General features: G+C 58.6%; 1 protein-coding gene across 3 annotated transcripts; it reads right to left on the bottom strand.

Moving 5' to 3' along the window:
- Positions 1 to 427: 427 nt before the first annotated feature.
- On the bottom strand, positions 428 to 27,720 carry COLEC11 (collectin subfamily member 11). Of its 3 annotated transcripts, none has more exons than XM_045518027.2 (8): positions 27,565 to 27,720; positions 25,269 to 25,550; positions 23,407 to 23,549; positions 17,813 to 17,884; positions 5,840 to 5,911; positions 3,404 to 3,457; positions 1,453 to 1,548; positions 428 to 1,350 (listed from the first exon to the last, which is right to left on the bottom strand). In XM_045518027.2, exons 3-8 carry the CDS (start codon positions 23,522 to 23,524, stop codon positions 959 to 961), a joined length of 804 nt encoding a protein of 267 aa, XP_045373983.2. In that variant the 5' UTR covers positions 23,525 to 23,549; positions 25,269 to 25,550; positions 27,565 to 27,720; the 3' UTR covers positions 428 to 958. The 3 variants fall into 3 exon arrangements, with proteins under 3 accessions (XP_045373983.2, XP_074197714.1, XP_010955237.2); XM_074341613.1 differs by having other exon boundaries at positions 25,269 to 25,576; positions 27,565 to 27,717; XM_010956935.3 differs by lacking the exon at positions 25,269 to 25,550.
- Between the last annotated feature and the right edge of the window lie 270 nt (positions 27,721 to 27,990).

The raw sequence follows: 27,990 nt of genomic DNA, 5'->3' as shown, positions 1-27,990 counted from the left end.
ACTGTGGCAGGCAGCTCTGGAATGGCCCCCGGTGGTCCCGCCTCCAGGAAACCCGTCCCCAAGCGCAGGCTGGACCTGGTGACTGGCTCCTAAGACCAGAATGCAGACGGTGGTGGTGTCACTTCCAGGGGTGGGCTCACGCTCTGGCTCCGGCCCTCCCATGCTGCTCGGAGGCAGCCAGTGGTCGTGTGGGGAGCTGCCCAGGGCAGAGGCGCCCAGCAATGAACCCACGAGGAGCTGAATCCCACCCGCCACCTCCCAGTCGGTTGTGGGTGGTGAGGCGGTGCCCCACCGCGCCCTGGGGGGAGCCCTGACGGTGAGGGCGCTGACGTTTTTGTCCCCAGCTGCTGTTTTCGGGTGACTGTGATACAGAAATAGGTAACAATACAGCTAGTAAAGAAACTGAGGGCGAAAAATAACACACACATTCAGTTGTCAAATGCAGAGGATTTTTTTTTCCTGAACTCCGGGTTTGCGGCAAAGCAAAATTGTTTCTAGTTGGTTAACAGTGAAAAGGAACGTGTGACTTAATGTAATTTAAAGAAACACCGACCGAAGTTAAAAGGACTCTTTTCCATACGGAAATGAAAAGGAGGAAAGTAGCGTAAGAGCCCGCCGCGCTTCTGCGCTTCGGTGGGGCGAAGGTCGGAGGCTCCGCTTCCCGCCTGGGACGCGGCCGCGGGCAGGGCTGAGGAACGCTTACATAACGGACATCCGGGCGTCAGTACGAGTAATAAAGCTTCAGGTCTTCAGAAATAACACCCAGAAACACTGTTTTTTTCACCTAAGCCTGCACCGTTCTCTAAGGTTCAGAAACGGAGCCTGTACTGGGAAACCCGCACCCCTGCCGGGGGACAGTGCCGGCGGGAAGCCCCTCCCCCGACCGCGAGGACGGCTGGTGGCCGCCGCCTGGGGATGGGGGCTGCCACCTGCCAGCGCTGCCGAGGCAGGGCCTCGGCTACACGTGCTCCTTGTCGAACTCGCACAGGAAGTGCATGGTGAGGTGGCAGGCCACGTCGTTCCAGCCCCCGGACGCCACCATCTCCACGCAGTCCTCCTCGTCGTAGGCGTTGTTGGGCTCCCCGCTGCGCCACTTGTTGAAGGTCTGCATGGGCGAGCGGTCCGCGTACACGAAGGTGCCCTCCCTCTCCAGGTCGTTGATGCCGATGAAGACGCGCGCCAGGCCGGCCTGCGCGATGTAGGCGGCCAGCAGGCCGTTGGCGGCCTCGTCCTTGGGCATGCCCAGGGTGCCGCCGCGGCCCTGGCAGGCCAGCTGCGCGTCCACGTAGCGCTTCTCCTCCTTCACCAGCAGGTAGATCTTCTGATCCGTCTCGCGCACGCCGGCAACAGCTGCGGGGCAGGCGGGGCGGGGCGTGAGCACCGCGTCTCTGTAGCAAACCCGCGCCCCTGTGCCTTCGGGGGCATGGGGACAGGGAGGCACGGAGAACGTACCGTTCTTGATGAACTTTAACTCTGCCGTCAGCTGGGTGACCTGGTTGTCCATCTCCCCGATGGCCTTCCTCAGCTGGCTGCACTCACACGGGATGCCTGCGGGGACCAGGGCTGCCGTGTTAGGGAGATTAGCCAAGGGGGCGGGCCCAGAAGAGAAGGAGGCGGCCCTCCCCAAAGTGCGGGCCATGCGGGCCGCGCGGGCCTCCGAGGCTGTGGGGGAGACCTGGGGCTTTTCCTAACGGCAGGGAGAAGGCATGGACGGGGTTAACAGGGGAACCCCAAGGTCAGAGTTAAGTTTGAAAATATCTCTCTGGCTGCCATGGGAAGAAAGTAGTGAGGTTGGAAAGGCAAGAGAGGGGTCGGGGGTGACCATCACCAAGGGAGGAGTGTCCATGCAGTGACACTGGGGAGCAGAGAATTCGCGCCATTTGAGAAAATGGTGGGGGTGGAACTGTTGGGTGACGTCAAGTCATGAGGCCTCTGGTTAGCTGTTTGCTCCCGGCCCCCTGGAGAGGACCCTGATCTTCCTCCTATAAAGATCTCCGCATGGTCAGGAGACTTCTCAGAACGTCACTCAGCCACCACAGCGTTTGGGGGACCCATCGCCCGTGGGGACACTGCCGGCTCGTTTCTCCAGCAGAGCTGGAGTGGAGCCACCGCTCCCGCCCACCTCTGCTCTGACTGCCCCTTTCCCTGAGAGATTCCATCGCACGGGGTTCTCAGCCCACGTTTCCAGTCTGAACCTACCCTTCAGTGTTTGACCTCATCTTCCAAACTCCCACCCCTCCTCCCTCACCCAGAGCCCAGACATCCCCACCCCCACTCGCGGTCCTTTCCGCACGTGGGCATCTGCAACGATGCTGGTGGATTTGTTTGTCTTTAGGGGAACTCTCTCTAAGGTGAACTTTCTAAGGCACGTGCTATCTTTGAGTTCACTGAGGTCTGAGGTGTTGACGCTTCCTGGAGAGATGGATCCGGTGTGACCCTGACAGGCCCCCTCAGCTCCCGCAGCCAGGGCCCACCCAGAGACTCAGACTCTGTGTCCTGCACTTCAGTCTGGCGCCTGCGAAGTGGCTCCTGTGGTCAACACGTGGTGGGAAAGAGGGCTGGGGGGCGCAGACCAGTCAGGATGGTGTTTCAGTAACTGGGTGGGTCTGTGAGAGCCTGAGTGACAAGGTGGCAGGAACAGGAAACCGGACAGACGTGCAGGACAGTCTGGGGGACAGCCTGGCGGGCGGTGGGAGAGGCCGCACGTGGACAACACGAACCTGGTGAGGAGAGGGGTTGAGTGGCTGGTGGGTCTGAACTGTGGGGCCGAACCCCAGAGATGCAGGGAGCAGTCCGGCCACGTGGAGACAGAAGAGGGCAGCAGACAGAGCTCCACAGAGGAGGAGAGAAAGTGGGGGGCGGGGCGGCAGGCAGGGAGGATGGGTGGGTCTGCCCACGGGTGGGTCTGCCCACAGCTGGGCCACACGGGCATAGGGTGGGGATGGCGAGCAGGGAAGTCGGTGAAGTCTGCTGAGCCGGGCGGGGGTCCCCGCTGACCTCTGGGGGAGCTCAGCAGAGGGTCATGGGGAGTCCTTGCAAGGACATCCAGAATGAGGGAAAAAGGGAAGTGTGGAGGTGCTTCTCAGAGACGCTGGGGCTCAGAGGACAGGGGAGACGCTGAGGCTCCCAGGGACGGGTTAGGGGAGGAGGAGAGCGCTTTAGGACGGTGATCTGAGCAGATCTACGATAAGATACGACAGCACGGAGTCGGCAAGCAGACCACAGCCTCAAACAGAACGCAGAAATACCAGGGATGGTCCACGAGAGCGTGTGCGGGACAGGAGGGCACGTCAGTCTCCTGAGCTGTTTTCCAGCCTGTCACAGTTTTAGTTCATGATTTATACTTTTAAATGTGCAGTTTTAATAAATTTTTTTAAAAATCACCAGACTCTTTATGCCATACCTGGTTCTCCATTGGGGCCAGGGGGTCCTATGTCACCAGAATCTCCCTTTTCACCTGAAAAAGAGAAGCAAGGCCAAGGTCACCAAGCAGGGTGGGATGTGCTTCACAAGTTCAGAACGTCCAGGGTAGCGTGTTGTTTCTCCTCCGTGCCATGCCCTGGGACTCCTCCCAGACCCTCCTTCTGTTCTGCGGGGGATTAACTCCTCAGGCCCTGTTCACATGGCCTGGAACGTGTACGTGTCACCGGACTTCACAGGACAGCCTGCAGCCTCAGCGCCCAGTGCCGGTTCTCTCCGGGTCTCTGGTGAGAGCAGGAGCGTTCGGTCAGAGCACGTGAAGTGCGCGCTGGGTGGGCCCTGGCGACGCTCTCATCCAGGCTCAGGAGCACACCTGGCCACGCGGAGATCACAGCCTCCTGGCCCCTCTCTGAGAGGCAGCGTGGCGTCACGGGGGCACAGCCACCGGGAGACCCACTGGACAGGACATGCCACGTAGCCGCCCGCCACCCCTCTTCTCCCCAGTTATACAATAAGAGGTAGAGGAAACTCTTGGTGATAATGCTCTCCAGCTGCTCTGCAATCAGACAACGAGTATTTACTTCGAAATCACAGGAGTGTCCCTAACGTGCTGTCTTTCTTCTCCCACAGAGAGCCTAAGCATCTCAGCTGGCCCGGGACAGCGGAGGGGCAGCGGCTTCTCCGTCCTCGGAGATGCGTGTTCATCTGACCGGGTGGGAGTGAGTTCAGTGGTCTCCATCCAAATGACCCCTTTGCTTTCTTTTATCCACATCAGGAGCTTGAAGACGACTTGAGGTTCAGTGTCGGAGACGGAGCGGGTCACATACACAACCCATGGAGGGTCTCCTCAGCAAGGGGTCCCCTGGAGAGACCCTGACATTTATCCTGAGCCCGTGCTGGATATTAAAAGCACACACGTCCCTGCTTGTACACGGATATCGACTGCATCCTTCACCGTAGCTGAACCGGGGAAAGACTCCAGATGGCCATCAGCAGGTGGACGGATGAATAAAACATGGTCCACTCAGGCAACAGACTATCACTCGGCCTTGTGAAGGAAGGAAACTTGGACACGTGCAACCACATCGCATAATGCAAACAGCATACTAAATGAAATGACACAAACGGACAAATGTTGCACAATTCCATTTATATGAAATACCTAAGTAGGCAAATTCATAGAGACAGAAAGCAGATTCGAGGTTGCCAGGGGCTGCAGTGGGCAGGGAGTCACTGCTTCACAAGCACAGTCTCTCTTTGGGGCCATTACATAGCGGTGATGGCTGCACGACACTGCAAACCAGCTTAATGTCACTAAATTGTGCACTTAGCAGGTGAAATGGGGGGCGGGGCACAGCTTGGTGGTAGAGCACATGCTTAGCTGCACGAGGTCCTGAGTTCACTCATTAAAAAATTTTTAATTTTTTTTAATTTTTTTAAATTTAAATTAAAAACAAAAATAGTTAAAAATTAATTTTTTAAAAATTAAAAATAAAAAAGTTAAAATGACATATTTTATGTCACAAATGTTTTAACACAGTTTTTTAAGTTTTTTCAAAGCGAACACACCCCTCTCTGCACCATGCGTATCTGTGTGCTTTTTAATGAATCCGTGAGAAGTGCTTCCCACGGATTTGGCAGGACGAGAGACCCGTGAGGTCCTCGCCCCGCGATCAGAGCAGACCATGTGGCCCACTCACAGCTCAATGCCCGGGGAACGTGGGCACCACCGCCAGACTCCCTCCTGTCCCCAGCTCGAAGCAGCTCTGGTGCCCCAGGCCCTCCCCAGCCTGGATCTCCGGGCTCTGCACCCACGACAGGACCCTCGGGGAGCCGTCCACAGGGCTGGGGGCCCCTGGCCTCCCCGACCCCACACCCCCTGCTGCCCAGCATGGACGCCAGGTAAGCCAAGGGCTCTAAAAACGTCTGCCCACTGAGTGAGGGTGGGGGCGGGAGAGCGGGGCAGGCGGAGCGACCCCCTACCTGCCCTGGGCCTGGCTCCTGAGCCGCCTGCCCCCAGGGCTGCACGGGGCGGGGGGGCACCGAGGTCGGGGGGCGCCTGTGCCGCTTCCTGCTGCTGCGGTCCTCCCACGCCTCGTGCTCACGGGCAGCCAGCCCCCAGCCGCGAAAGCCTGAGCCGCCCAAGCGGGAGGTGGATGGTGTTTCGGGAACACGGTCCTGCCATGGCTCAGATGGGGGTCTCGATTCCCCCCCCAGGCGGCATGTGGACCCTGGGGACCAGAGCACTACCCCAGCCCAGTGACACACAGTCAACTCTGATCGCGCCCCACACACACACTGGGACAGACCTGACCACGTACAAAGCACACAAATAAACATGGCCACCAGCCCGTCACTCTCCGAGGGCCCAGGTGTGAGCACTGGGAGGGGACGGGGGCCAGAGGCATGTCAGAAATACCTTTAGAACCAATGGGACCAATTTTTCCATGGCGGCCCACAACGCCTTTCTGTCCTTTGTCACCCACGTCTCCTGTAGAAAACAATGAGATCAGAGTTGGTCGAGGCACAGGTAACCCAGGACACCTGCTTGCCATCTCATGTGAACATGCACACACACACACGTACACACACACACGCACGCGTGAGGAGGCTGAACCCAGGACGGCTCTCCATCTCTTCAAGGTCATGTATGCAGCTGGCAGGAGGCTCTTCACATGTCACCTGCTGATGTTTTTTCCAAAGGAAGACGCGCGTCCCCTACAGCCACACTCCACAGACAGAGGAGGCCACACAGTCCACCCGTGTCCTCATCTCAGCCAGGGCTCTTGGGAACGGAGCACCTCCAGCCAGCGAGTCCACCTCTGTGACGCTCCCTAACCCCGACCAGGGGGAGAGCGGAGGGCAGAGCGCAGGCTGCGGCGAGCTGCGGCTGGCGTGGAGACAGGCCGCACACAGCCGGCTTGTGCACATTCGCTGGTCACAAAGCACGTGCACGTCGGCCTCTTACTTGGTCACAGAAGTGACTCACTGCACAGACGAGGCTCACGGGGGTTAAGGGCTTGCCCGGGTCAGGTACCTAGTCCAGCCGCGACGGAGGGAACCCCGGCCATGGATACCGAGTGCTGTGCGTGACGCCGGAGACACGAGAGTGATGGCGGGAAATCGGGGAAATAAAGAGACAGCTGTCGCTCACGTAACAAGTGCTGTGATAGGAGAGCACAGGGCTCGAGGAGGCCCCGGCAAGGGGCCCCGACCCAGCGAGGGGCTGGACGGAGGCATCGGGAGGGGTGACGCGTCAGCCGAGCCGTGGGGAGTAGGGAGAAGAGAGCCACCTGCTGGGGTCGATGTCACTGTACCTCTGGTCACACGGGCAGAGGGCCTGGAAGGGGCAGAGACAGGCCATCGGGGAGATGAGGGCAGAGGGACAGTGGGACCCAAGCTCCTGGCCCATCATTGGGGGTGGGGGTGCCATTCCCTGGGACCCGAGGGCAGGAAAGGGAGGGACACTCCAAGGTCAAAATGCCCTAGGACGGGCCAGGGGACATGTCCAGCCAGCCTGCGGGGACGGGGTCTGGGGGGGGCCCGGGGCCACACGTGCACCGCGTAACTGACAACACAGCCCTGGACCCTTCCCACCAGTGGGTGGCTGGGACCTAGCCTTTCTGTGTCGAGTTCTGACACCGTTGCAACCTGATTCGTTCTCCAACGGGGAGACAGCAGAGCAGCGAGAGGGACAAGGTAACAAGAAAAAACAGTTTTCAATCAACCAGCCAGTCAACGGCACTCGCCCTGTCGGCGATCCAGAAAAAGAAACGGTGCTGAAATCACCGACGAGCATTGGCTTGTGGTAACGGACGCCCAGTAGCCACTCGTAGGGCGTGGGGAGGGCTCTCCATGGCTGGAGGAGGGACAGGGGCCGGGCGGGCCCACAGAGGCCTGTGACACCCCCACCCCCCCGCCGTCTCTAAGCCGCAGCCCACAGCTCCCCAGGGAACTCTCCTGGCCCCGCCCGGACGGCTCCCGTCACTAGAGCCGTTGCTCCGTTGACTTGCAGGGACTTGACTTGCTGGCCTGCTCCCTCCAGCCGCGGTTCTGGTTTTACAGCCAGAGGGACACAAGGCTAGTTTGATCCGCCTTCCACGGGGCAGTCCTTCCAATAATTAAAACCTGTTTTCTCTCTGAACTCCCCCTCCAGCTCCCGCATCCTGTCTTCGCTCCTCTGCAGGAGTGTCACGCCCCCAGGTAGGCCTGACCACCATCACCCCCTGCTGTGGGCTGAATTGGCCCCCCAGTCTCAGAGGCTGAAGCCCCAGCCTCCATGTGATGCATCGGGAGGTGGTCGGGGTTAGAGGCGATCACGGGGGTGGGGCCCCAGGGTGGCATCTATGCCCTGGTCTGAGCCGGCCATCCTGTCTCCACCAGGTGAGGACACGGGAAACAGGTGGCCACCTGCAGCCCAGGAAGACAGTCCTCCCCAGGCCCTGACCGTGTAGACGCCCTGCCCTGGGAATCCCACCTCCAGAGCCATGAGCAATCAGCATCGGGGGTCCCAGCCGCCCGTCCGTGGTGTTTGGTTACGTCCCATGAGCTACTGAGACATCCCCCTTGTCTGGACCCTCTGTCCACGAACGCACTCTGAGCTCACAGACGGTACAGAGTTTCTGCTCAGCCCCCGGCAGAGTGTGTCCCAGAGAACGGCTGGTGTCCTGGAGGCACACCCTGCCCTCAGCGGTGTTCCAAGGCCTCGGGCCACCATCAGGGCAACCTGCCTTGCACCCTTTCTTCAGAGGCCACCGTGGCCCTTCCCTAACTCTTGGGGGTGGCCGTGCTGAGGTCCCGGTGGGGACGTGAGGGCTGGCACAGCCGGGCTGAGCAGGACGAATGTCGGGCTTACCTCAGTGTCTATGCTTCTCTTCCTGCCACATCTGCCCGAATCTAGAGGCGGTTTTGCTTGTTTTCACGCGGTTTCCTCAGTGACCGGCAGGGTCTGCTGGGCACTAGCCATGATGTCCTCACGGGAAGTGCAGACCCGCTGAGTTAAACTCCAGCTCCGTCAGGCAGTCCCGTGAGGACAGTGCCCAGAGCAGGAGGTGGCCTTGGGGACCGCCCAGCCCAACCGCGTCTTCAGACAAGAAGGCAGAGACCCAGACAGAGGGCTTTGCACAGACAGCCATGAGCTGGGTGGACGGCTCCCAGCACGTGAACCCCACCGGATTCCCACTGGACAGAGGATGGTGGCCTACAGAGCGACCTTCCTGCCCGGGGAACACGCCTTCTTGTTCAAAAGACCAAACACTGCAGAGGAGTCTGGGCCAGGCTGTAATGGGCAGATCGGGGCAGACCGGGGTGAGTGAAGGCCGTCACTTGAAGGGTCTGCTGTCAACTAAGAAGACTCCACCCAGAAAAGCTGGGAACAGGTGTGGGCCTCCTGCCGACCTGGGGGGTAGCTTCTCCCTGAGCCCCTGCAGAGGGAACGCGGAACAACGCGTCCTCTGCTCTGCTCCCACCGAGACAGCTCCCGCGGCCCCAGGCGGACAGGCAGAGGGCGACGAGCCCCGGGGGTGCGTGCCGGGGGGAGACTCCTGGTAAAGCGCTCCCCCCACAAGACCTCCCGGCTTCACAGACCGGTAATCAACGATGCGCTCCATCTGCTGAAGGGCAGCAAGCACAGCACACAGCCCGCTCTTGCGGATGCGTCGCAGCTGCAGGTGCCCGGAGCGCCTTTGGCATTCAGCCCGTCTCTGGATTTCACAGCCGGCCTTTACCGCTGATTCAAGGTCGCTGCTGACACATAGCTCCTGTCCCCAGCGCTCTCCTGCCTTTGGAGAAGTGTGGGACTCGGTCCCTGCTGGGTTCTGAGAAACCAGGCACAAGCACAGAAAATCGGATGCCAGGTGAGACCCCCAGCTGCTCACGGAGGGGGTAGAGGCGGGCACGGAGCCCAAGCCCAAGGGCGAGTGAGGACAGACTCCCGCAGGTCCGCAGGCCTCAGGGCAGGGGCTCCCCGGGGGCCTGTCACCACAGGTGGCTGGGCCAGCCACAGAGGGGACCTCATGGGGCTGGGTGGGGCAGTCCCTGCAAGTCCTCAGGAGAGGCTGCTGTCGCTGGTCCAAGAACCAGGCGTGGAGACCCCTGATGTTTGGGATTCGAGAAGGCTGGAGACGCAGGAGGCCAAGGCGGGGGCCAGGCAGCCCCCGGTCTGCACCCCAGCTCTGCCCTCGAAGGATGAGCCTCTCTGTGCCTCTGTTTTCTCTCTGCAGAATGTTGTCCTGTGATAACTGCTCCTCTCTCGCTTGTCTGAGGCCCCAGGCCCACAGCGCTGCCCTCCCGCCCACCCGCCCGCAAGGAGCAGTGTTCACGGGGCTGGTCCTCTGTCTGTCATTCAGCTGCACCATCTCTGTGCATTCTGATTCACAAAACGAGGGTCGTAACAGTAATAACAGCGCCGCCTCCCTGGGTGTTGCAGGAGACTCCTGCTCCGTCCGGAAGCTCGTCGGGCACGCGGCAGGTGGGTGTGAGCGTCAGGTGCTGTCGCTGTCAGCGGAACCTCGGGGCGGGGAAGCTGCCGTCTCAAGGGTGGTCCACACCCAGCAACACGGACCCCACCTGGACCTGCACAAACGTGCAGCCTCGGGTCAGCTCAAGCCCCGGATTCCGCGTGTTAACACAGCCCTGGGTGAGTCCAGGGGCCCAGACCCTGCAGGCAGCCCTCACCGGCGCTGGCTGAGATTCCACTGTAGCCACTCCTTGCCAGCACCAGGTGCAAACCGGAGGAGCAGCAGAGATGCTTGCCGTCAGGCAGCTCTGCTCGCTCCTCCCTCCTTGGCGGTAAATTAGAACGCCTCTGGGGATGTTACATGCCAGGAAAGCGCGTTCACGCGTGTGGCTGGACTTCCACCTCTCACTGCCATTGCCGCCTTCTATGGGCTGAACTGTGTGTCCCTCCAAGATTCATGTGTTGACGCTCCAACCCCCAATGTGACTGAATTTGGAGATGGGGCCTTTTAGGAAGTACTCAAGGTCAAATGGGGTCATAGAGTGAGGGACTAATCCTGTAGGACTGGTGTCCCCGTCAGACGGGGAAGAGACAGCAGGGAGACACACGCAGAGGGAAGGCCACGTGAGGGCTCAGGGAGAAGGCGGCCATCTGCTCCCCAAGGAGAGGCGTCTAGGGAGAACCATCCCCACCGACACCGCGGTCTCTGACTTCCAGCCTCCAGGGCTGAGAGAGAATGCATGTCTGTCGTTTACGCCACCGTGTCTGCAGTGTTAGGGCAGCCCCAGCCGACCGGTCCACTGGTCTCTGGATCCGCTGACGCTGTCAGCAGGCCCTCTCCTTGGTAGCAACCCAAGGTCGCCTGCAACGCTGACTCGCTTTCACCCGCAGACCCTCCCTGGAAAGCCGCCCTCGGGCAGAAGGGCAGTGAGGCTGCAAACCCGTGGAGACTGGGCGGGAACCAGAGCTCTGCTGCCTTCTCCCTGCTTCCTCTTGCTCCTGCAAATGACAAGAAGCTTTTTGCAAAAAGCAAACACATCTCGGCGCCCTGGTTGTGCGGGGTCACACTTGGATCCTGTTGGCAGCCCAGGGAGCTGTGAGCCGCTGGGGCGGCCCTTCTCCATCCCATCCCACTAATGAGACGTGCGCCTCGCACATTTGTCCTCTGGACACGCACCAGGAATGGGGGCAGCTCGCAGCAGGCTGGTAATTCTTATTAATTTTAATGAAGACCTCGCACAGTCCTTTGAAGTGGAGACAGGGCGAAAAAGAGCACTTGGAATCCAGCTTCCTCAGTGATTTTTAACGAAGATAATGTGCACATTACGGAGCCCAGAAAGCCCACTGCTGACGTGGGGTCGCCCTCCACCTTCACACGCCGGGGGGGTCTGCAGCTTCGGAGCCGAGGGGCCCCGGTGGCCCCCCAGTCTCGTCTTAGCCGTGTGTCTGGGGAACAGCAGCCTTGAAAGCTGAGATGACACGCTTTCAGCAGGTTGTGTCAGCAAAGCCAGCCCCGCACGGTGTGCACACAGCCGCGTGGGCTGGAAAGGCGGAGATCACTCTCACTTCAGTGAAGGACAGCAGGCCCTCTTTGTTATTCCAGAAAAGGCAGCCTTCTGTCAGCCTGCCTGCACTTGGCCTGCAGCTGTTTTGAGTTCCCAGCAGGGGCTGCTCAGTGTGTGATCAGAGACCCCCCAACACACACGGCAAATCCACCCAAGACGGAGACGCACCTGCAGCCAGCCCCGCCTTGCACAGCGTGGAAGCTGCGGTGAGAAGGACGCCAGCTGGAGGGTGTCCAGACCCTCGTGACCAACCTGCAGTCCAGGCTCCCGGGCAGCACCGTGAGATCTCCCACCCCCACCCCAGGAACTTGGCCGTGCACTTGCTGCATCTCAGCTCCCCTACCCCACAAACCGAAACTGCACTGTAACTCGATCCCCAGCTGGTCCTGGTGCCTGCACTGCACTGTGGTTTGGGAAGCATCCTTGGAGCAGAGCTGTCCGGTTAGTCGGCAGCAGGGACGCCTCTGCCCACAGACCCCTCTAGAACCTGGGGAGGGGCAGGTGCACACGCTCCTGAGGCCCTTGGCCGCAGACCAGGTCACCCACAGATTTTAAAGACATTCCAAGACATTGACTGTCAAGATATTTTTCAAACAGTTGGTAGGGAGGGTATAGCTCAGAGGCAAAGTGCATGCTTAGCAAATGCACAAGGACCTGGGTTCAATCCCCAACACCTCCATTTAAAAAAGAAAACAAAAATAAATAAATAGACCTAATTACCTCCCCCTGCCCCCCCGCAAAGATGTTTTTCAAACAGTTGACTAAGGGCCAGGTCCTTGATGGGAGAAGACTCCAGTCAGGAGCGAGGCGGCAGGTGATGGGCCCCCGCAGAGGAAACGGAAGTGTGCAAAACCCAGGGAGGCTGGACACGGGAGGAATTCTGAACTATCTGAAGGGAATTCCTCATACTTTTTCATAAACTAGCAAAAACATGAATGTGAGCTTTTAGTCTTCTGACCATTTCATAAAGATCGTTACTGGTAGAAATAGCCATCACAAAACAAAACCGACGTCGGCTAAAACTGCGCAGGGAAAAATTGTCATTAACTAAAAATCGATGGGAGAACCTCTCTACACAACTGAGAGCTGAAAATTCCCACCAGGTGCAAATAATGGCACAGAGAGCGTTCAGAGTGGCAGAGGCATCAGGAGGCTGTGAGGTGGGGAAAAATGATATACAATTTTTAAACTGTTCAAGGAGTCTGGAAAAAGTTTCATGGGAAAGAATGATTCCAGTGAAAATAATTTCTAAAAAGTGACAAGCCAGCATGAACGGTCTAACTGCACGGCACAAACAGGACTAAGGACTTAAGCTGGCTTAACGCAGGCCCTGGGGGAACAGCAACACAGCCGCAAGTCGGGATCAGCACTTTAGAACGGTCCCAGGCGACTGAGGAGGCCCCCGAAGGGTGGCTGTCTGGGACGAGAGGCCCTGCCCCACCCCCAGAGTTCAATGCCGGAACAGCTCGGAAGCAGGAATAAGGCAGCTGACCAAGCCCCACTCCCAAGTCCCCAGCTCTCATCCTTTAATAAACAACAGGGAATACTTCCAAGTACGTTATTCTTTTGCCTTCACAGGTGGGAACTGGGAGCCGGAGCCGTCAGAGCTGGTGAGTGGCAAGGCTGGCGCTGACCGGGCCTGCCCCTCCCACAGCCCACCCTTCCCGTGGACTGTTTTCAATATCTTATAAGAAGAATCTGAAAAAGAATTCATATGTGTGTGTATATGTGTGACTGGATCACGTTGCCATCCACCTGCTAGCACAGCATTGTAAATCGTCTATAAAAGGCCCTGGACACCTACCAAGACTGATGCTCCCCACTGCCATCCTTAGCAGAACTGAGCCGATGCTAAAACCCGGCAGGTCCCCCCAACCCACCCAACCCCTGGCCCTGCAGTGGTCACTGCTCTCCGTGTGCCGCGCAGCCGGAGTGGAGCACCTTCCGGGAGATCCTGAAATCTGTGCAGCCGCGCAGTCAGCGAGCAGCAGGGAAAGTCCCTGGAAGGGGGGATGCGGGAGGGCGGGAAGGTGGCTGCCAGAATCCCGCCACCCAGCAGGTTGCGTCGAGGAAGGAGACTTGGGACGTCCTGTAGCTGAGGCCAGCTCCCCAGCACACCTGAGGCCTGAGCACAGCTCACCGTGCGCTTGGCCGCACTGAACCCGGTCTAGCTCTTTGGAGCTTGGCCGCACCTCTCGGTGTCTGGGCTCGGACAAGCCCAAATGCAGCCGTGCTGACCGTCAGCGTGTGGGATGTCTGAGGGAGCTGGCCAGAGCTTACAGACCAACACCTGGCCTCCAGGTAAACCCGCACTGCCAACAGGCCCGGCCACAGCCACAGCCACCTTCAAAATAACATGCTAAACGTCACAAACACAGTCCCCACACGCCATCGGGGACACCGAACATACAGCCTGCAGGGGGCGCGAGAGGAATTTAAAGAAGAAAACGTGAATGTCCATATCGTACAGGCCAGAAATATCTACTCCTAACATTTCGATGTCTTTCCCATCTTTTTTATACCTTTTTGTAAATATTTCTATCAACTGCATGTCTGTTCTTGTATCCTAGTTTACTCCCTTACGTTCGATCATGCCGTGGCCAGTCCTCTTCCTAAAGACCACCCAAAAGGGGTACATACTAGCTTTCTGCTGTTTGATAACCCAGATGCACCCTACCTGGGCTGACTTGTTCTCCATATTCTACAAAGTAGCAAAGACCCCAAAACAAAGCTGCCGACCCCTAGCAAACCCCGTGCTCCGCCATCGCCTCCTAGACTGACTGCTTAGCTGTTAAGCAGGTGGACGGGGCTGTGAACAGCCAGTCTAGGTTCCTCTGTCCTGCCCGAGCCCCACCCCGGACTCCACTCCAGAACACACCTCCCCCGGTGGAATTTTCAGTTACCCATGGATACTGGACGTTCATTAAGATGATTTTATCGCTTGAAAAATGCTCACCCTAAAATATAACATTAAATTTAAGAAATAGCGAGGGGGAGGTTGTAACTCAGTGGCCTAGCACGCATGAGGTCCTGGGTTGAAACCGCACTCCCTCCATTAAAAAAAAAACTCTAAGTAAATAAACCTAATTACCTCCCCCTGCAAAAAAAAAAAATTAAGAAATTGGTACAAGCATATAAACAGTATAATTACATCAAAGCAGAAGAAGTCACCCCCAAAAGGAAATATAGCAATAGCAGTGGTTATCTCTGGATGATTTTGTTACAGGTGATTTTGCTCACTGCCTTTAGATATACATAAATTTTCTATCATGAGCACACAATACTATTATATGCTGGGAAAACTTGAAACAAGGCAGTTTCTGGATCCAGCCCAAATTCCCCTCTGCGTTGTCCTGTGGCTTTCTGCCTCGATTTACCCTGCTGGGTCCGCACACCTGTCTACGCCACTGGCGCGGGGGCTCCAGGTTGCGTCCCCCAAGCACTCAGCACCTAATGGCTCTCAACTCTGTGTTAATGATAGGAAAGTAGAGCGAGCTGGGCTGTTTCCCTGCCCGGCAACGTTCGTTCTCGTCAGGCGATGCAGACGCGAGAACAGCGCATCCACGGTGGCTGCGGGCGCGCGCTGCCTTTCCGAGTGGGACAGGGAGAGCGATGAGAGAGCTAAACGCTGCGGTAACAGCTGATGCAGAGGAGAGAGCCACCAAGAGGCCACGTCTGCGTGAAATGGTGCGGCTGCCACTCAAACACCGCGACTTTGAAAAAACAGCGATGACATGGCATCATGAAAGGGAACTTGCGACCATCCAGAAGCAGGGGTTGAGCACTTCCCAACTGTGAAGCAGGACATCGTCCTCACAAAACAGAGGAGCACATTTTATCACCCCGTAAATTTCATAATTAGTTCCGCACTAAAACAAGTGACACGATGTATGTGCTGTGCTCTCAACTCCATGAGAAATACAGCAATAAAGTAAAAACGCCGAGCGCTTTCGCTCTGAGAGCCTGTTAACGTACTGTCACCCAAGAACTTTGTGAAGCAGTGACGTCGCCGCCCGCGCCTTTTACAGATGAGAAGACAAACAGACCTGACAGTGGAGCCCACCCCTGGGCCAGCTCGGCGCCCGCGCTCAGCGGCCCCAGCCCCTGTCCCGACACCCACGCCCTGTTCCTGGTGGGACCTCCGGAACCCTCACTCCCTCCCGAGCTTTCTCCGCAGACGCGGCTGGAGCACGAAACATGGGAGGGCGGCTCAGCGAGACAGGGCTGCCCAGGGCCCCACAGGAGGCCGGGGTGCTGACAGCCTGTTTTAAAGTTCATTGTTCCACTTCCAGCAACTTATCTGAAGGAAATACCCAGAGACAAGTACAGAACACACAAGCAGAAGAGTGAAAATACAAAGGCATCAAGAAGGAAAGGACCCAGGAAGGGTTTTTAAAAAGACAAGCCCCCAAAAAGAAGAAAAGACCACAGAAGACTTTTAAACACACGAAAAATGAGCTGACTTCATGCATAGTGAGAGAGGCTGAGTTAAAGCCACATGGACGTGGCCTCTTCCTGCCACCAGACTGACCGCTTCCTTGTGCCTCCGAGAGCAGAGGGTGTACAGACCCCACCGTCCCGGAGGGCAGATCTACCGCAGTTCAAATGCACACAAGTTTCCGGCTACAATCACGCTGCTAGGAGCTCACCGTCAAGCTGAACCCAGGCACGCTAGAATGGCATATACGAGATTATTCTCTGCAGCAAACCCCTAGGAAACGTAACTCTCCAGTAACAGGAGGCCAGTTAGATGAAGCATGGGTACCACGTTGCTGCATGAGAACCGTGATCCAAGCCTGTGTGTCCTCCTGTGGGATGACCTCCAGCAACACCGCTAAGTGAAAAGAGCAAACGCAGAACAGGCCGTGCATTTTGCAGCTGTCCGTCCAGAAGCGGGAAGATACCGTTCACGGGGCAGTTCACAGAGCACCGCGGTGGGGATAAATAAACACAACAGTGGTTGTCGCTGGGAGGCCCCTGGAGGGGACAGGAAGCCGACCATTCCCTGTGAATGATTTCTGTGTCTTTGAACTTTGAACCATGAGAATCATTCATTTTTTTTTAATTTGTTATGAGTGAAGGAGAAGTAAGAAATAAAAGTCAGTGCCGGGGCTTGATGGAGGGAGGGTGGTGACGGATGTGCTCTGGGCCCTGACTGTGACCAGGGCTTCTCAGGTGTCTGCCGCTGTCAGAGTCGCTGATGGAGCGTGTACATAAATCACACGTCAAAAATGAAAAAAAAAAGTGCATGGGCTTAAAAACAGAATGACCCCCATCTGTGTTGTCGCAGTAACTGTTTTTTTTTTTTTTTTTTGGCAGGGAAGGTAATTAAGTTTACTTACTTATTTTTGGAGGAGATGCCAGGGATTGAACCCAGAACCTCATGCTTGCGGAGCATGTGCTCTGCCGCTTGAGCTACACCCCCCCCCATAATAACTTTTTTAAAACTGGAAGCCACCTAACTCTGATGTTCCGAGACGGGCTGGGCTGATAGATAAGCCCAGTGCGTGTTCTCAGAGAACAGCGTGTGAGCACCGATGAAGCACTTCCGTGGACGGTTCTTAACGACGTCCGGAACTTTAAGGCAGCAAGTGCACCCTGATGATGACACCGGTCGACACCACAGAGCGCAGAGCGCTGCGCAGCTATGTTGTAGGCAGGACTATTTCCTGCAAGTCTCAGCAGTGCCCGGGGCGGGCAGAACTACACTATTTACTAGTGAGGAAGCAGATTCAAGGTGATTAGGGTCCATCAGCCATAAATGGGGGGCCACAGTGTAACACCCCCATCCCCACCCAAATCTGTGCTGTCTCTCCTTGCACACCTACATCCCTGTCTACACCTCCACCCTTGCCTACACCTCCATCACTGCACCACTACCCCTGCCTATACTTCCACCCCTTTCTACACCTCCACCCCTGTCTGCACATCTCCATCCCTGTCTGCACATCTCCATCCCTGTCTACACCATCCCTGCCTGCACCTCCATCCCTGTCTGCACCACCACCTCTGTCTACACCTCCATCACTGTCTGCACATTTCCATCACTGTCTGCACACCCTCACAATTGCACTCACATGGGTAATGATCACAACTGATCCCTACTTCGCACGTGAGGCTGGTGAGGGGCCAAGCCAGTGCTGAATTTCCATGCACGTAGCCACCCCGCCAGGCGCACCTCCCAGGAGGCGCTTTGTGTCTTGGTGCCGGGCGGGCTGGAACCGAGCAGCACTGTTTAAAGAGCCCCTTTGCGCCCTCCCTGCTTCACCACCAGGCCTTCTGCCCTCCGGAGACCTACACGGGAGTCGGAGTCCTCTCGAACGCCCCCAGCCCTCTCCCCCTGCAGCCCCGCAGCCCCGGGCAGCAGTACCTTTCTCTCCCGTGGGGCCGACTCTTCCAGGCCGTCCCGGTGCGCCCTTGTCCCCCTTCTCGCCAGCATCCCCTGTGGAAGAATCACACGCCTTTAGGACCTCGTTCTGAGCGCAGGGCCGCAGTGCCTGTGCAGAGGGCACCCAGGGAGAGCCCCCCTCCCCCCGTCTGTGCCCTTGGCCTCCGCCCCACCCCGGCCCAGGCTTTCTTCTTCCCACCCCCTCCGGCCCGGCCAACAGGAGTGCTCTCGGTGTGCTTGCGCCAGGTCTGTTCTCAGGGCTCTGCTTCCTGCCTGACTTGGTCCCTCCGGGCATACACTTGTCCCTGCCCTCAGTGCTCCCCCTGGGCCGCCCCGGGCTGCCCTCGGTGCACAGGGCTTCCCAGACCCACCATAACTGCCCTCAGTGTGAAGACAGGAAATGTCCCCGCTGGCCTCGCTCCTCCCTTGTCCGGCGAAGCACTTGGGAAGAGTAAACCTGGTGCCCGTGTCAGCACACCCTTGTCCCTTTGGTGTGAGCACCCCCCTCCCCGGGGCGCACGCTCCTGCGCAGGGGCAGGGTCCTCCTCCCGGATCCCTTCTCCGGCGACTGGGACCCTGTTCCAGACTACAGTCATCGCCACGTGGCCCCCTCGAGGTCACAGCGGGGCCTTCCTCCTGTGAGCGCATGCAGCTGCTGACCTGTGGCCACTGGACCGTCCCAGGTGTGCACGGAGCAGCCGACACTCAGGTGCACGAACCACCCCTCGGTGAGAGGCTCAGCTTGGATTACAGATCCCCCCGTAAATTCCCCCAGACTCATCACCTGGCCTGAAGGCAGGGATGCTTCATTTAAACACAGGTGAACAAAGAGAAAAGCGAAGTGCATGCCAACAAGATGCAGGAGGCAGGGCCGTCATGTCCCTGCCACGTGCCTGCCACGGCTGCAGCGGCACCGCAGAGCCACTGCCAAAGGGTGTCCACATGCCTGGCACACGCATGGGGCCCTTGACTCTCTGGGTAGTTCTCAATTTTTTTCCTTATCTTTTCAAAAGAAAGGAAACCGCTGCCAGGGTCACACTTGGAGAAGCACTGATAGTCTAGCAAGCAACTCCCACTAACAGACTGATCTCACCACCAAGAATCAGCAGGGCACTGGAGGGACACCGACGGCGGGGACGAGCAGTAATAACAGGAAGGTGGACTCATGGGGCCCCAGCACCCAACTCTGAAATCAGACCCTGGGTATCCCCACTAAAACCAGAGAACAGGCGTCCACGAGCAAGAGCAAACAGTGATGGGAGAGGACCAGCCGGAGACCTCACGCATGAAATTAATTTCCGAAATAAATTACAGGTAGGCTGAGTAACAGGGGCCCGTGACAAAGGCGAATTCCTGAAGCAAGAGATGAGCACGCAGGGCTCCTCACGAGGCAACGCTGGCACAGAAGGAGAGGAAAGTCTTATTTCCGTTTTGAAGGCGTCACGTTGAGAGCGGAAGAAAAAGCCACCCCAGCTCCAGCATCCATCTTGCAGGAGCTCCCGAGAGGAGGGCAGGCCTTTGAAGACGTGATCGCTGGGAGGGTTTAATGGCAGTGATTTCCCGGCTCTAAGGAAGGGCCCAGAAGAGCGCCAGGCCAGTGCCCGCAGAGCAGCAGCAGGAGGAACCAGGGGGAATAACCCGGACGAGTCAGAGTGACAGCGCGGAGTGACAAGAATAAAGAGGACGTTCTCTCAGCGGCCAGAGGAGAAGGAATTTTTAAACACCGCATGCATGTGAATGAGCATGAGATTGACAGAGAATTCTCGTTAGCAGCACGGGGTCCAAGAACAAAAGGAGGCAAGAACTTCAGCAAAAGGGCCGCAATTTAGTCTGAGATCAGAAAAGGCCTCCCTGATGAAGTGGCTTTTAAGGGAAGCCTGCTGAGCCAGGAAGATGCAGCCACAGGCAGAGAGAGGAGAAAAAGGGACACCTGCCTGGTGGGGTGGGAAGAGACAGGCGGGCTGTGAGCAGACAGCACTCAGACCTCACGCTTAGGGACCCCCAGACACCCCCGCCCGGCTTTAAGGCGGGAAGGACAGTGGTCCCATGCCTGCATCAGAGGGGGGCCGACCAAGAGGGCAGGGTTGGCAGTAACCTTCAAGATTCCGAGTCAGGAGCCAGCGGGGTCCCCACCCATGTCCCACCTCCCCCACTGGACGGAGCATTCCTTGAAGATGGAGTCCACACCCCACCCAGTCGTGTCTCCCTGCGCACCCGGGGCGGAGCCGCTCCCTGGGTTTCTGTACTGCCACCGTCTGTCTCTGCCCTGGGGTCACTATGCACTGCGAGCATCACAGACTGTCTGCAAGGTCAGAGGGAAGCCAAGCGGCTTCATTCATTCACCCAGCGAGGGCGCGCTCAGTGGGACCAGGTGCTGGGCAGAGGGCGGCCGTCCAGCTGCCGCGTCACTGCCCCACGACGCTCGGGGTGCAGCCCCCCGAAGGGCTCTGCTGTGACGCCAAGCTTTAGTTTGCAGGGGACAAGAGTCTGCAGCGTCCTGAGCTCTTGCTGCTGCAAGCCCCAAACTCGCTGCTCTACCCCAGACTTCCTCCCCCACCCTCCCCCTGCTGCCCAGCGTAAACATCGGAACAAGGACATTCCTGGGCAGCAGGAAACGGCTCTGTTTCTGGCCGCACACGCTCGTCGCCAAGAAGGAACTCATGCTGCCCTTGGCCTCCACGTCAGAACGAGACACACACAGATGGTAACCAGGTGCACTGCGACGCCTCAGTCCGCGTGGCCCTGCGACCGCCCCGTGTGCCTGTGTGCCCCAGCGTCCCGCTGTGCACCTTGAATACACACAACTTCTGTTCATCAGTTACACCTCAACAAAGCTGGACATTTAAAAAAGAGCAAGATATCCAGGTTCTAAGGGCTTTAATAAATGTACTAAGAGGCCTCCCCACCAGAGTCGCTGTCTGGCATTGACAGGCGAGCGCAAACTGGACGTGTGAAACAGCGCTGCCTGAAGCCCCGGGATTCAGAACACAAGCACTGGGTCGCCCACGGCCCCAGACACCCCAGCTCAGCCTCAGCACCACGTGGGAGCCTGTCTGTCCACCTGCTGGAGGGCGAGCCCTGGAGAGCAGGGTCCACGTCGGTCACTGACGGACCCCTCCACTGAAGAACCGCATGGCGGGTGCGCCCTGCCGACGCTCCGTCTGTGCGCGTGGGAGGGACAGGAGTGACACCAGGACGGCTCTCTGTGGACCGTGCTCTCGCCTGGCCATCCAGCGGCTCGTCACTGACCGCAGCAGTGTTAAGTGGTGGGAAGTCACTGCTGAGACGAGGTGAGGTGACCCCGGGGTGGGCCACCCGTGGAGAAGGAAGCACTGCACAGGGGCCCGCCGAGCACATGGCCCGAACAAGCTTATCTCGGATTCTGCAGAAGCCGTCACCGACGCAGATTTCAAAAAGCGTCTTCTCAGAAGTGCCCTTGAGATGAGCTTGCAAACCCAGAGTTACCTGCCACTGACACTGCCCTGATTTCATCGTTGAATTGTAGAGAATCTGGCCTGCCCCTCCGTGAGTGTCCCACACGCTCCCAGCACTGCACTCAGCAGTGAGCACGGCTGCCAACAGTTCAGGGTTTTCCTTCTAGTTTCTGTCCCCGTTTCTGTGGACTGGTACGTTTTTAATGAGATTAGGAAGGGACTGTGTAAAATGTCTGGCTCTTTCTATGATAATGAGTAGACTTTTCAACCACTCCTTCGCCCTCATCCTAGGGTGTGTCCCCAGGTTACCCGAGATTTGCTCTGGAGTCAGGAGCTGTGTGCCTGGGAGGCCCCAAGTGATTCAGAAGCAGAGAAGCCATGGCCGCCCAGTTTAGTCACTGACCTCCTGCACCTGCACGCGTGTGCCCTGGAGACATCGCCACCATTTAATCCTGACAAAACCCTGAGGCTGTGCCACTTCCCGATGTGGTGGACAGAGGCCTCACATGGCTCGTCCGGTAAGCTCAGGCCACGCGTCTCAAAGCCTGCTTCCTTCCATCGCCCGCGTGGCCGTAGAAAGACGGGCCACACATCTGAAGTCAGACGGCACCCCGGGACCCAGGAGAGGTGGGATGGCCGCACAGCTCCCCCACGGCACCTGGGGGAGCAGCTAGCGATCTGCACCAGCAGAACCAGCGGCTGCACAGAGGCCTGGAGCCCCCACCCCCACCCCCACCCCCACCCCCACCATGCGGGGGCCTGAGCTACTTGCGGGCCTCCCGCCCCCGGACGCCAGCGTGAAGGGGGGTCAGGACCAGGAGTCCCCCCGCGCCCGGACGGGCCAGTGGCTCCCACAGCGAAGGCCCTGCCCTCTCTCCCACCGCATCACACATCTAAACCTGCGGGTTCACTCACAGACCCCACACCCCAGAGTCCAGGCTGAAATCACTCCCACCCAAACGTCTGAGTGAGCAGCGCAGCGTCTAAGCTTGAGGCTTTTCTGACATAATTAAACGTTTTCAAAGCAGGTCAGCGGGTTGGTCATCAGTGACCACACAGGGCCGGCCGGCTCGTGTGGGCGGCAGGCCTGTCGTCCTGGAAGGTCTCCTGACGTCCCGGTCCTGACGCCAGCCACCCTGCCACCCCCGAGCTCCCACTCTCGGGCCCACCGGCCTCGTCTGCCCTCAGCTGGGGCCCTGCCTGTCGCGCGGTCTGGCCTCCAGAGGTGCCCGCCCTGCCGTTGGCTGGGTTGCCCTCCTCAGAGGTCCACAGCCTCTAATGTGAGTCCACCTGCTCCAACGTCACCACAGGGGGAGGCTGCTGGCATCTCGCAAAGGCCCGTTTGGCAGAGTCTAGGCTCGGGGTCCATGTAGCCTGAGAGGGGACGTGGGACCCCACCTTCTGCTCTGAGGAGCCCGAGGCCCCAGGGTCAGACGCCCCCACGTGCTGCAGCACTGTCCCTGTCTTGAAATGCTTTCTAACTTCTGAACAAGGGGCCCTGGGCCCACGAATCGTGGGCTGGTCCTGCGTGGGAACCACAAGACTTGGGGTGTCTTGCCCACACTTTGGAGAAACCAGTGACTTCTGAGATGAGACGCGCTCTGAGGGCTCAGCCACCCCCGTGCTGGCGCCCCCCCCCCCCCGCCACCTGGTCTGCAGAGCCAGCTCGCCCTGCAGGTAAACTGCAGACCAAGCAGCAGGGCGGGTGCTGTGGGTTTTAGGAGAAGGAATGAAGAGCTCTCGGCGCCCAGCGCAGGGGTGTGGGTTCCAGAGCGGGGCACCCAGTCGGACACCTCGCTGGGTCCTGATCCGGCAGTGGACCAGGGGAGAGCGGCTCGTCCTGAGGGTCCCCGCGGGTGGCGTGCGCCCGGCGGGGACAGATCTCAGTTGCCTTCACAGGGACCCTGCAGGGAGGGCTGAGCACAAATAAACGGCTGCAGAATTACAGAACCCCAGCTGAAGAGAGTGGAGGCGCCGTGCAGTCCCACCCTTGACTTCACCGGAGGGGAAACCGAGGCCACCAACGTGGCCCGCGGTCTGACCCTGCAGCGGCACCGGGGCTCAGGACACGGATGGCCCCCATGCCAGCCGCACATAGCTCCCCGCCTGCTGGCCAGCCTCTCCCCACGCCAGGGACGTTACCTTTGAGGCCGGGGACAAGAATTTGTACGGAGCAGGCGTCGTCCGCCGTCTGCTGAGGACGCCCAGCTCGGAGCACGGACAGGAAGGTCAGGCTGATCAGAGCCAGACGCCTCTTCATAATGAGCCTCACAGGACACTGACCCCTGAGGGAAGGAAGGAAGGCATAAACAGTGACAGGAATTCCGAAAGCCCGACAGCAAGTGACAGTGTGCAGGCCACACCGGCCACCCCACCCCTCCGAGGGGCCAGGGCCGCAGCTGCCCGGAGCCCCTCCCATCGTTTTGCTCTCCCTCCCTCCCTCTCCCTCTCTCCCTCACTCCCCACTTTCACCAAGATGCTCCCTTTGCCCAGGGGTGACCACCCTGGGAGGCGTAACTGGTTCTTTGTAACTAATATTTAACACATATAAAGGCGTGTCTATGCTTCATGAACCCCACGGTGCTCAGCTAGAGAACAAACCTTGGGGGCCGCCCCCTCCTCACGCCAGGTCTCGCTGAGTCGGAGTCGGGGTCCCCATCCCGGCTCCCCGCCTCCCCTCAGAGGAGCCGCTCCCCTGGACTGTGGACCCGCCAGGCTCCGGCCACGGCTGGAGTCCACACACGGGGATGGGCTCAGGCAGCACAGGCTCCCGGCTGCCGGGGTCAGGGCTTCCTAGACACCGGGTCACACTGCACGGTCTTCTGTGACACTGCTCTACTCAACAGTCTGACCAGGATCCACCCATGCTCCTACGCGCACTGTAGCTTATCAGATACCTACTTCTGTGAGTGAGAAAGCACCTGTCACCAGGGATGCAGGACAGGGATAGAGGTTGGAAGTGTCTGGGGAACAGAGCTGGTCCCACATCCCTGTGGGGACCATACGTGCCGGTCCCGGCTGCAGCAGGTGGGGAAGTCTTGGTGGCAGCAGGCAGAGACCTGCCCACGGGACTTCAGTGTCCGGGCAGCACAGTGTCTGGGGACAGCTGTGCACCTGGCTGCATCCGGACCAGTGCCCCGGCCAGACGGCCTCTCCTCTGTCAGCATGTTTCCTCCCCGCCCCCGGGTCATCCTAAGGGAGGCGGTGGGGTGCGGGCAGTTCACTGGACGGGCGCCACCCTGCAAGGCAGCCCCACGGTTTCCAGACAAACCGGAGCTGGAAGCAGCACTTCTGAGCTGCAGGTGCTCTGTGTCCCCAGAAAGGGCCCACCCTCTAGCACGTCTTGTGCGAAGGGGGCACAGGCAAAAAACGTTCCCGCAGGGAGGCCCGCTCCCCCGTGTGGTCACAGAGCCGACCCTGCCGGTGCCGATGCCACTCCCCGCTTGCCCAGCCGTCAGCCTCCGCTGGGTTAGGGGCGGGGCCCGTCCCCTCCCTAAGTCACAGCAGCAGCGGGGGCACTGCATTGAGGTTTGTGCCCTTTATGTTCCGGGGAGGGAAAAGGAGGAGATGAGTATTGTGTATCAACCGTGGACACGCATATCTTATTTAATTCCCTCAACCATCTCAGGGAGCATAGGGGTCCTCGTTTTAAAGACCACGAAAATGAAGCTGGGAGAGGCTGACCTGTCAGCCTAGGTCATGGCCTCGCCGCACGCTGTCCCCCTGGCCTGCTCCCTGCGCTCACGCTGGTATTAGGACCACAGGGGAGAGAGGGAGGGACGGGCCCACAGCCGGGCGGGGTGAGCCGGGCTCCTCCATAGCCCTGCTGAGCCCTGGGTCCCCGTGCGAGCGGCTCGTACGGGACCCGGGTGCCCTGGGCAACTTCAGCTGCAAGTGGGAGGGCTCGGGGCACGCGGGGCCCGGGGTTTGCAGGCACTGACGTGAGTGAGCGAGAGAAAGAGCGGACGAGCACGAAGACGCTCACACCCGTAGCTCAGACAGACCTGGAGCTCTTCTCCTGACGACGGTTTTCCACGTTCCCACTGGGTTGACCCAGCCTCGCCCGCGCGGCAGCCCCAGGGCCGGCTCCTTGGACGTGCAACCCGCGCAGACCCGCGCAGAGGGCCGAGCGGTGGGACTGTGGTGTCGCTGTCCTGGGGTTCCTGACGGTTTTCCAACCAAGGGGCCCAGAGGGGTTGCCGGCAGGCTGGGTTACGCACTGCGGTCTTAGCGTAGCACGCACGGCTGCTGCTTCGGCCCAGGTAGCTTCTGTCCAGGATGCAGCTCTTGACAGCAAGGTTTTGTGTGTCAACTAGATGGCAATTTTTTTTTTAATTTTTTTAATGGAGGTACTGGAGACTGGACCCAGGACCTCGTGCATGCTAAGCACACCCTCTACCGTTGAGCTGTAGCCTCTCCCCACATGGCAATTTTCTAAAAACCCACAATAAGCATTTGCTCCACTGACTGCAGTGCTCAGGTCAATGGATACCTGCTTCTTGGTATCTGTCAGATGCAAATGGAGTTCCGGTCTTTCTAAATGTCTCAGGCTTCGAAGGCTGACATGGGAATTTCCTCTTTAGAGAAACAACCCTGCTGTTTGGCAAGACTTACTGCCTCTCCCTGCAGGTCCCCAGGGCAGCTTGGGGATCAGATCCCACCTCCCACAGAAGGTGAGCACTGGACGGAAGCCGCCGTCCCTCACTCACCCCACCCCGGTCCACTGACCCCCAGCCCCCGTGTGTCTGGTCCACATGGCGGGTCCTGCTGGCAGAGGTCAGGGTGGACGGGCCCTGAGTGGGAGCCTCTTTCCGGGACTTTGGGCTTTTTCCTGCCCTCTCAGAAGTGGAATTTTGTTCTGTTTTAAGCAGAGGCACTGGGGAGTGAAGCCAGGACCTCACGCATGCTAAGCACCCGCTCCACCCCTGAGCTGTACCCTCCCCAAGGAATTTTGTTTTATAAACGGGGAAGCCACAGCTCCCCACCCCCACCCCCTCCTCTCGGGCCAGGCTGGGTGGGGGGCTCCAAACCCCCTCAGTGAAGGAGGCTGGTTCTTCAGAGGGGAAAGGAAAGTCAGTTTGGAATTCTTAGCAGACATCCATTGTAAGAATGAAACAGACAGTGAAAAAAACGCGGCTTAATTGGCCAAACATGCAGTTGTGCATTTTCATTAATTGTCTGTGGCAGGCCCAGCATTTTATGGGAACACGAATTCCTGGGAGAAGCTCTTCCCTGAAGCGCTGGGGAGCTCGGGGTGCACAGGCCGAGGGACACCCAGCCGCCCGCCGTTTAGCCTCCCACAGCGACACCGGCCTCCCCCGCGGCTGTGGCCCTGATGGAGTCTCACCGCAGAGGCACACGCTTCCCTGCTGTTCACCAAGACCACGAAGTAAGGCGAGGCCTTTTCCCTACAATTTTCCCCGAGTTTTATGCAGATCATCTGTTCTCTATTTTTTTTTAACCATTTTGAGGGTTTTGGGGGGGGGCTTAATTAGGTTTATTTATTTATTTTAATGAAAGTACTGGGGATTGAACCCAGGACCTTGTGCACGCTAAGCACGTGCTCTACCACTGAGCGCCACCCGCTTCCCCCCAACCTGTCCTCTTACTTGGCATATAGATGTTTCAAAATTGTAAATAAAATTGAACACTGGTGCAAACAAAGATTCAGCCACTCACACTTGATTCCTGAACTTTGCCTTTTCAGCTCAGAACTGCTGCCTAACTTCAGCCCAGCAGGCCGGCCAGGCCTGACAGCACCTGTGGCGTTCCCATCCAGTCCAGTTTTGGAGACAGGGTGACCCCACCCTGTATAAGACGCCCCTGTTTGCTCTTGGAAGTTGCCTTCTCTGGCCCCGCCTTTCCCCCCATGTCTGGGATGCCCATTTCTGAGCCCAAAACAGCGGCTGGCCTCTAGGTGCAGACGAGCTGTCCTCGCTGCGGCCCCAGCCTGCACAGGAGTGCAGGAGCGAGGGCTGGGTCTGTGGCCACTTTGTTCACAGGCTGGGGCTCAGGAAAAACCTCTGTAAATCTGAGTAACTTGGCAGGGCTTGACTCAGCCTCCCAGTAATGGATAGATCCAAGTCCTTCTCATCCGTCAGCTCCAGAAATCTCCACCCTGAACTACAGAATTAACCAAATCTTGAATTCCGGTGCCTGGTCCCGGTGACAGACCCGCCTGAGGGCAGCTCCCCACCCCGGACCCAGGTCCTCCCTCTACCTCTGCCCTGCCGGTCCCCGCCTCCCATCCTGGCGTCTCCCCACCCTGTCCTGCTCCCCAAGGCTGCAGAGCGTCCCTACCTGAGGAGCGCACCAGGTGGAAGGGCGTCCTCACCACTGGCCGGCCGTGGGGACACTGCGCCCGGGGCCTCAGGGCTGCTATTCTCGGGCCGCGGTCCACACGCAGGGCAATTGGCCCGGCTGTCAGACCTCCTGGCAACTCAGGCTGGGGGCTGCGGGGTTATCTGCAAACAGCTTCCTGTTTGAAATCCATCAGCTGTCCTGCTGAGGGTGGGGAGGGAGTGTGGGAACGGGACGTGTGAGACGCCAGGGCTCCGGGGTCCCTCCTGGAGACGCCCCCCAACTTCAGCCCAGACTCCCCAGTCAGCCCCTCTTTTATCCATCTTTTTGTTCCTCTTGTTTCTTTTTTTGAAAAGATAAGCATGAGTATTGTGGAAATTCAGGAAAGCAGAAAGAAGAGTGACAATGATCGCCGGGGTCACAGCA

The sequence above is a fragment of the Camelus bactrianus genome, chromosome 15 (assembly GCF_048773025.1).
Source record: "Camelus bactrianus isolate YW-2024 breed Bactrian camel chromosome 15, ASM4877302v1, whole genome shotgun sequence".
NCBI classification, from domain to species: domain Eukaryota; kingdom Metazoa; phylum Chordata; class Mammalia; order Artiodactyla; family Camelidae; genus Camelus; species Camelus bactrianus.
Note: the sequence above shows the minus strand (reverse complement) of the source record. Positions and strands in the feature narration are given on the sequence as shown.